This window comes from Arachis stenosperma, chromosome 1 (assembly GCF_014773155.1).
Source record: "Arachis stenosperma cultivar V10309 chromosome 1, arast.V10309.gnm1.PFL2, whole genome shotgun sequence".
In the NCBI taxonomy this organism is placed as follows: Eukaryota; Viridiplantae; Streptophyta; class Magnoliopsida; order Fabales; family Fabaceae; genus Arachis; species Arachis stenosperma.
Genome location: NC_080377.1, coordinates 124,278,515 through 124,287,077, shown reverse-complemented (window position 1 = coordinate 124,287,077; position 8,563 = coordinate 124,278,515). Strand labels below are relative to the sequence as shown.

General features: G+C 36.9%; 2 protein-coding genes across 2 annotated transcripts; one reads left to right on the top strand and one right to left on the bottom strand.

Annotated features, from left to right (window-relative positions):
* Nucleotides 1-1,006: 1,006 nt before the first annotated feature.
* Nucleotides 1,007-5,075, top strand: LOC130940902 (AP-5 complex subunit mu). The gene is made up of 7 exons (XM_057869187.1): nt 1,007-1,165; nt 1,234-1,662; nt 2,141-2,424; nt 2,539-3,428; nt 4,254-4,310; nt 4,629-4,676; nt 4,811-5,075. The coding sequence occupies exons 1-7, from the start codon at nt 1,098-1,100 to the stop codon at nt 4,880-4,882; spliced, it is 1,848 nt and encodes a 615-aa protein (XP_057725170.1). The 5' UTR covers nt 1,007-1,097; the 3' UTR covers nt 4,883-5,075.
* An 809-nt stretch (nt 5,076-5,884) lies between these two features.
* On the bottom strand, nt 5,885-6,934 carry LOC130933773 (probable galacturonosyltransferase-like 4). The gene has a single exon (XM_057863389.1). The coding sequence runs from the start codon at nt 6,932-6,934 to the stop codon at nt 5,885-5,887; it is 1,050 nt and encodes a 349-aa protein (XP_057719372.1).
* Nucleotides 6,935-8,563: the final 1,629 nt, after the last annotated feature.

Here is an 8,563-nt window from a genome sequence, read left to right as displayed (position 1 = left end):
TATAAAAAATCCAACACTAATTTAAAGTAATCTAACACTAAAAATAAAATATTAAAGTTTAAACAGATAACATACAATTCCTATTTTCTACTCACAAAATTTAATGAAAGGCATAAACGATTCAAGACCTTAATCTAAATTAATTAAATACTAAATTTTATGATTTAAAATAATGATTTTAAATACCTAAATTAATGTGAAAAATATTATACGAAATATATTAACTAAAAATAGCCAAACTAACATCTTCATTTATGCTGCCAGCAACGTGCGTAACACCGTTGAGCCTGTAAAAACTGCGTGCCTCCGCTATAGTCCCGGCCTGATCTTAACTCAACCAACCCACACTTTTCTCTCTTTTCCTCTCTCTAGAAAACCTCTCCTTCTCTCCCTAAAAAACCTTACAACCACCACAAATGTAATCCGCGAGACTCCTAAAGTATATTTATACTAATGCATAAACCCCTAGACCCCTGTCGCAGATTATGTTTATTTTCCCTACAACCTAATCCGCGACATCCCTCTAGCGGATTACATGTATTCGTAAATCGCGGGACTCCTGTCGCGGTTTACATAGATTATGAAAAAAATGTATTTTTGTATCTGTTTTACATTTTGTGTAATCTAATAATATTAGATGCTAGTTTATTTATAATAGTAAATTGCCCTATAAAACGTGAATGACATTTTATAGGCTTTGTTACTATAATAGTATAAACAACTATGATAAATATATACTAAAATTAGCTATTAAAATTAATTATTCGTATAAAATATATATTAAAATATAAATATATTTATATATAAATACTTTATAATTAATTTTAGTAGCTAATTTTAATATATAAATAGTATTTTTGTAATATAAAATACTAAAATATTCAAATATTGTTGTCTTGCACACTAAAATCATTCATACCTCAAACATTTAGGCCACTTAGTGCACCTAAATCTCTATTTAAAATCATCTTTGACAAAATATTTAAAATTTAGTTTCCGTTTTTCTTTTTTTTTTTCGAAATTAAATTACTTGCTTATATTTTGTGTGTGCGTCAGTGGTGGTGGTGGTGGTGGTGGTGGTTCCCTAACCGCAACGCATGGCCGGTGGATGCAGCATCAGAGCTATCTGGATTCTCAACAACCTCGACGCCGTCGTTTTCTCCAGGTCTTACTCTCTCTCAATCTCTCAGCAGATATATTGAACTTCGAATTTACGATTCCATTTTCCTTTAGGAGATTCCCTGTTGTAGAAAAGCGTTGGCGAGCTGCTTTGAACTTCGAGAGCGATGAGCTCTTCACTTCAATTCCCAATGACTCTGAACTCGCCGATGCTTTCATGGACAGAAAGCAAAGGGAAGGATCTGCTCGCGGATTCGGCGTACGTAGAACTCATCAATCCTCTCCGGGATCTGATTCTTGGATCGATGATCCTATCACTCGTCATATCGTATCCCTTTACATTACCAAAGAGGAGCAAAAGAATCTCTTGTGGCCTTTAATCTTGCACATAAGGGGCCTTTTCACTGTTCTTGTTCTGCCATTCGTGGAACCTAAGCATTTAAAGGCTTATGCAAGTTTGTGTAAGAGACCTGATTGTGGAAGTGCTCTTGGCCTTGACCATGGTTTGTCTTCGCTATTGATCCAACTTCCCTCAATAACAGGGTATGGTAAGTTAAGTTACTTGCAAAATTTGAACTAACATTCAGGATTATCATGCTTTATTGATTTATCAGGTTACCGTCCATAAGAGCAATTTGTGAAACAAAAATGCTATGTGCACACCAAAAATTAGCTACCGAATCAGCAGTTCAGCACCATGTATTTGCGTATGCATACATGTATTGTTTCACTCATTTTTAATGTGTATTTCGCATTCCAACAAGCATTCTATACAAGTGTCTGATCTGGTGGCTATTTTTGGTGTAGGTTGTTTTCGAAATGTTTGTTTGAAAGGTTACCACATTTACCATATAGAATAAAGATTTTCGTTGTTTTCCTTGACGGAATTGATTGTGGTTCATTGTTGGTTCTTATACACTGAATTGATTGGCCACAGTCCCAGATAATGGTAGTGGACTTTTACTTCCTTTTATGAACTTCTCAACAGAGATATCTTATCGCTTTTCCTTTCGTTTTACAGGGCATTTATGATAGCTCACGCCATCGGTGACATAATTACAGGCGACGTAGTAGAGCCTGAAGTGATTGTAAGTTCAGCTCCCTCTGTTGGAGGGCTGTTTGATTCACTAACTGGTAGTATAGGCATATCTTCCAGGCCAAAACCGGTAGCTCCATCAGTTGCTTCTTCTGCTCCATTGGGTGCAGCTGTACCAGGATTAGCTACAGCAGATAGTCAAAAATTTGGGTCTAGGCCTTTGGATAAAGATGCACTGAGAACATTTATTAGTAGTTCAATGCCATTTGGTTGGTACTTTTTATTATGGTATTTCTCATCTCATAGTTTTAGTGTTTCTTCAAGATAAGCTTGCAGTTACTTATTGCTTGTAAATTTAATCCATCTGTTTATTTTGCATACAGGCACTCCTTTGGACCTTAATTACTCAAATATTTTTAATATCAAGGCCAATGGCTTTTCTGCATCAGATTTGCCTCCTGCTGACCAGAAGCAACCAGCTTGGAAGCCATATTTGTACAAGGGAAAGCAGAGAGTATTGTTTACAATTCATGAGACTGTTCATGCAGCTCTGTATGATAGAGATGAGATTCCGGATATTATATCAATTTCTGGTCAATTGAATTGTCGTGCTGATCTGGAAGGCTTGCCAGATGTGTCATTGCCCTTGTCAGGAGTGAACACAGCCAACCTTGAGGTTTCATCCTATCACCCTTGTGCTCAAGTTTCAGATCAAGGTCTGGATAAGCAGGGTGTGATGTTTTCTCCACCATTAGGTAATTTTGTGTTAATGCGCTATCAGGCAACTTGTGCCCTCGGACCACCTGTTAGCGGATTTTATCAGCTGTCAATGGTTTCGGAGGACAAAGGTGCATTTCTATTCAAGTTGCGTCTAATGGAAGGTTATAAGGCTCCTTTGACAATGGAGTTTTGTACTGTGATTATGCCCTTTCTTAGGAGAAGGATTGTATCTTTGGATGGAACTCCTTCTGTCGGAACAGTTTCAACTTCTGATCACTCTGTAGAGTGGAAAATAGTGCCAAGTGGACGTGGACTGTCTGGAAAAAGTATTGAGGTGACTTTCCCAGGAACAGTCAAGTTTGCACCATGGCAAAACCGAAGGGTGCCATCCTCTAGGTCTATTGGAGCCACTGCTGACGAAGATAGTGATAATGAGGCAGAAAATGCTAGCAACATGGTCAATGAAGAACATTTGATGGAGAAAATGAACAAGGATCTTCCTCCAGTTGATCTAGAGGAGCCATTCTGCTGGCAGGCATACAATTATGCCAAAGTAATCGCATCCCATTTTATAATTATCTTTTTGGTATTTTATCGAGTTGATGCTATCTTTTCTGTTTGCATAAAATGCAGTTTGCTTCATTTATTATTTTGGGTGTTAGATTAGTATATTATTTTGATAACTCTGTCTAGGGGTGGCAATATGTATCCTATCCGCGGGTACCCAACCCGACCCCACCCGGTCGGGTAGGGTTGTCAACCCGATCCGCAGCGGGTAGGGTAGGGTGCGGGTAGGGTTTTCGTGCGGGTCGGGTAGGGTGTGGGTTGAGTCTCAATCCTACCCGACCAATCCGCACCATATATATGTATATGTTATATACTTATATAAAAATATGTTTTAAGTGGATGTTGAATCAAAGACCTCTCACTAAATGCAAAAGATCCTTAGTCATTAAAAGAAGATCATTAATTGATAATTTAATAAACTTTTTTTACATAAAAGTCACTTCTATTTTAAATTATCATCAAGTTATATAATAATGTTACATCTTTTTTTGTAACCCGTGGGTAGGGTCGGGTACCCGTGGGTTAAGAGCGGGTAGGGTTGAGTTTATATAAAAATCTCAACCCGCGGGTAGGGTTAGGGTTGGCTCCAAACCTTACCCTACCCTACCCATTGCCACCCCTAACTCTGTCATTATTTCATCATATTCTTACCGTGTGCTTGATATGATATGGGTGTAAATTTCTTGTAATGATGATGATGACAAAATGAGGAGCATCTATTTGTTTAGACTTGCATATTTTTGAAAGTATGACAAGATTTTATTATATAACAATAAGGTTTTCTTATATAGTTATTTGCTTGTTTTGACAGGTATGCTTCAAGATTGTTGGGGCATCTCTATCTAGAATTGCTATTGATCCTAAATCTGTGAGTTTACAAGTCTATTTTAGCCAAAAACTCGTTTCAGATAGATAAATAAACAAATAAATAAGATCCATATCATTGTGTTTCAGTTCTGCAAACATATTCTAGTTTAGCATCATGAATAAATTAATCTATGTTTCTATGTCTTTCTATTGTTTGGAAGCCATTCGCATGGTATAAATTCATCAGACAACCTATCCTTGTTACTATGGTATCTCTTTTAAGCCTCGTTTTGGAGGATGTATCAAGTCATACTGTCATGTTTTTAAACTGTCATTCTTTTGCTTTGACTATCTAACTGATAACTTGTGTATTTTTCAGGTGAGTATCTATCCAGCTGTTAAAGCACCTGTGGAGTTTGCAACTCAGGTACGTGATTCCAATAATTGTTTGTGTAAGATCAGCAAACACCGTCGAACCCTGTATGATGGAAATAAATTTCCTGCTCTTTCGAGTTTCGTTATCATCTGCTCATATTTTTGTATTATTTCTGGCATAACCAGGTAACTTCTGGGGACTATATTTTGTGGAATACTCTTGGTAAGTGCCCACATGTAGCCACAGTAAAGACGTAAGTATGATTGGCCATGGGGAATATTTGAAATTGCTGGGAGATATCTGTTGGGAACTCTGAAGTTTTATTAATTTTTCGCTGAGTAGCTAGACAGTGCATGATTGTGTCTTCCTAGCTATTTTATTAAGACAATACCTTCTATTGGTGCTTCTAATTATTTTAAATAGGAAAGTCTTGTATACTTTTTTTTTAAATTGTTTAGTTGTTTTTTGTTTTTTATTTTATTTTAAAATGTAAGCAATGCGTTACTGTTAGCAGATTCCTTTCTAGACATTTGGGATTACAATAAAAAAGAAGTTTCACTTTCAATCTTTTTCCCTGTCACTTGGGGTAGGTGGAGAAATATAAATTCACAAGGCTCATTATTAAAGTTTCATAGTTTCAATAGAAATAATCTATCAAGCTTTGCTGATCCAAATTTCAGAACTCGCCCAAGGGAATCAGTTTCGTAGAAAGTAGCCTACGAAGATGTTGCATGCTACGCATGAGGCATGTATAAACGTTGTATTGTTCTTATCTTGTATAATAAAGGCTGAGGGCCAAACATAATTGCAGAAAAGTTAAATAATTATATACAGTGAATGAAACAAAAATTAGGTTACACTTTTGCGAAGAAGCTGAAGCTCTTCGTGCTTACCCTGTAAACAAATACATGATTTATATCTGCATATTGTTTGTTATGCTTCCTACAATAATGTAACTACCAAGCCAAAGGCAAGGCATAAAAAAATACTACGACAAGGAAAGGGAAAATTGAAACAGAACTTACAACTCTCCATTGCTTGCCTAGAAAACTAAAAGCTAGCTGGAGATATCAGTTCCCTTCCTGTCCGCCAAATACGAGTTAGAAAACTATACATACTCAGATCTCTCCATCTCACCTTTTTCTTCATTAATTATTCTTCGAAACCCATTTTATTAAGTGTTCCCCTTCTTAATTTCTCCTTATATTCTTTAATTCTTTTTTATTTTTTGCTTTTTGTTTTTTTGTTTTTTTATTTCGTCATTCTTCAAAGAAATGATGTCTAGAGGACCAGAATAGATCATAAGGAGCCCATAAATGGTCAACAGTGCATGGCTTCCTTGAATCTAACCTCAACCATGGCTTCCCCTTACCACTCCAATGCAACAAACTTATAGGACCAGGGTGCAGGCCCCTACATTTACCTTCAAAGTTATCCCCACCCAATCCATGTTGGTTCCATCTATGGTCCACCGCCGTGATATTCCCCGCCAGAACCAGCAAGAAGGGTGGTAGTGACCCCAAATGATAGATCCTCTTCTGTTGCTTCTGCACCGCCATCCATTCCTCCACCATCCCTGTGTACCCTTCACTCCTCCATTTGTCCACGTCCATCACCATCACCCCCGTATTGAAATAACACGGCTTCCTCCCCTCAAATGTCTTTGACAAAACGGGGTCTAACCAGAACTTTTCAGTGAAATACAAGGAGAAGTTTGCATGGCAATATTCCGGTGCAGCCACCACCTTTTCTTCCATGTCAGTGGACCAAAGCTTAGCTATATCATCAACCACTACAAGGTCTGAGTCCAGATATATCACGCGCTTCACGTCGTCTGGTATGGTGTCCGCCAGGTATATCCTTGCATAATTCAATGGCTGATCCAATGCTTGTCGAATCGACTTGGATATCTTGTCACGGACTCTATTGGAATCAAAGCGGTAAATCTTCATGTTGAGATAAGGGAAAGTTTTTCTGATGCTGTAGAATAGTTCAGGAGCGTAGTGTGCGGTTAGGAAGTAGAATGCGAGGTTCTCCGGGCACGTGGAATGTTGCAACATGGACAAAACTGCAGCCATGGTGCCACGGAGGTAGTTTGCGTCAAGGGTCATGGCTACATTGATGCGTTCAGCTGGGGTGGAGCCACATTCTTGGCCGTTCCTGAAGGCGGGGGCTTCCCGGAAAGTGGGGATGTCAGAGGTTTGTCGAAAGCCAAAGCGGATGGCAACGACAGGTTGGAGAAGGAGAAGGAGAAGGACGAAGGACAGGAGGCCAAGGAGTGCATGAGAATTGGTGCTCCAAAAGACCATCCTGTCGTAACAAGGTTTATTGATTTGTTTTGGTTGTGGTCAGAAGAATATGGGTTTTGGAAATGGCAGAGAATATAGGAATGAGATTGCGGAGAAGAAGAAGAAGAACAGCAACAACTAACAACAACAAAATCTGATCAAGAGAGGTTCATTGGTTTTGTGGTTTGTTGCGTAAGAACCTTTTTCGGTTGGTGCAATTTGTGAGGATGAGAGCAACCTTCGGGCTATCTTTTACTAACTATGGACTAATTTAGAAACCAATTGAAGCTAATTTATGTTATACGGCGTTTAGAAAACTAAATTACACAAACTACATATTGAGTTTATCCAAACAAATTAATATCTCTATCTTTATAAGGGTGTTCTTTGTATAACTAATTAACTATCATCATTATATATAAGAAGTGATTTTCCTCCCAACTGTTTTGTTAGGAAACTAATTAGGAATGAAGCCAACTTAACCAACTAGTTAAACAACAGGTTCGTTACAAAAAAATAAAAACTTACCCTAATTTTTCTAATTAAATCAGAAATAAAAAAATTGGTTTAGTTGGCTTATATTATATTGTAGTTGGCTCCTAAAATTTTTCTTTTCCAAATCATACGTGACAAAAATGCATGACTGCATGAAACGTTGCAAAATTAAAAATTGTATAGCCTGGGGAAAAAATTGATTTCGGCTACTAAAGTCATGCACATACGGAAATCACCATCAAATTAAACTTGATTATAACTAGATGGGTTCAAGGCCAATCTAAACACAAACTAAAATCTATAATCTATACAATACTATTTACATGTGATCTTCTGAGTGTTCAAGTACACAAAATAAGAGAAAGAATTGACTAATATAGATTAAACTATGGTAGAAACTCAGGAACAGTTGATTTCACATGAAGTTTATATCTAAGAGCCGTTAGATAATTTGACTGATTTGACTAAATTTTTATTTAACGATGATCAAATATCAACTTCACGTAAAGTCGACTTCACCTGAGTTTTTACCTTAAACTATAAGACAAAAATAAAAAAAATATTGGTCACTTAACATTCATAAGACTACAAGGACGAAGAAATTGTAGGCATTAAGAAGATATGAAATCTATAGTGTGAAGAGTGTAGTGTAAACATCAACCTTGAGAAGAAGCTCCGTTATGACCTTTTTCGTGATCACAATCTGAAAGGTCCTACCACTTCCACTTTGAAAGAGTTGCAGCCATTGGAATACATGGATATATAGCTGTTATCTAACAACCCTTTCACCATATTACAGGCTTCCTTGTCTCCAGAGAAATGCTTCCTCTGCCTCTACACATCTTGACAACATTTTTTAAAAGCTTTTTCTATCCGAATCCTTTCACCTATTGCTATTACTCTATTACCCCTTGTAATGGAGACAACTTTCTACTCTTGCCTACCATGGCATGGACTAACCAAATTACACCTTGTTTTTAAAGAAAGAGAAAATGAGAATCAAATAAACGTATAGATTCTTCTATGTAATTTTACTTTGTTTTATGCTTTTATTCTTAAATAAAAAGATTGGTAAAATAATAAAGTGATAAATTAATCATTATTGAATTTGTAACTTTTATCGTACGTGAGTTTTATCATCTAATTGTAAAGTAA

Excerpts from the sequence above, each read along its gene's own strand:
- LOC130933773 (XM_057863389.1), bottom strand. The coding sequence starts at position 6,934 with ATGGTCTTTTGGAGCACCAATTCTCATGCACTCCTTGGCCTCCTGTCC.
- LOC130940902 (XM_057869187.1), top strand. The coding sequence starts at position 1,098 with ATGGCCGGTGGATGCAGCATCAGAGCTATCTGGATTCTCAACAACCTC. Across the intron at positions 4,311-4,628 it reads TTGCTATTGATCCTAAATCT|GTGAGTATCTATCCAGCTGT; the intron begins GTGAGTTTACAA and ends TGTATTTTTCAG. Across the intron at positions 4,677-4,810 it reads CTGTGGAGTTTGCAACTCAG|GTAACTTCTGGGGACTATAT; the intron begins GTACGTGATTCC and ends TGGCATAACCAG.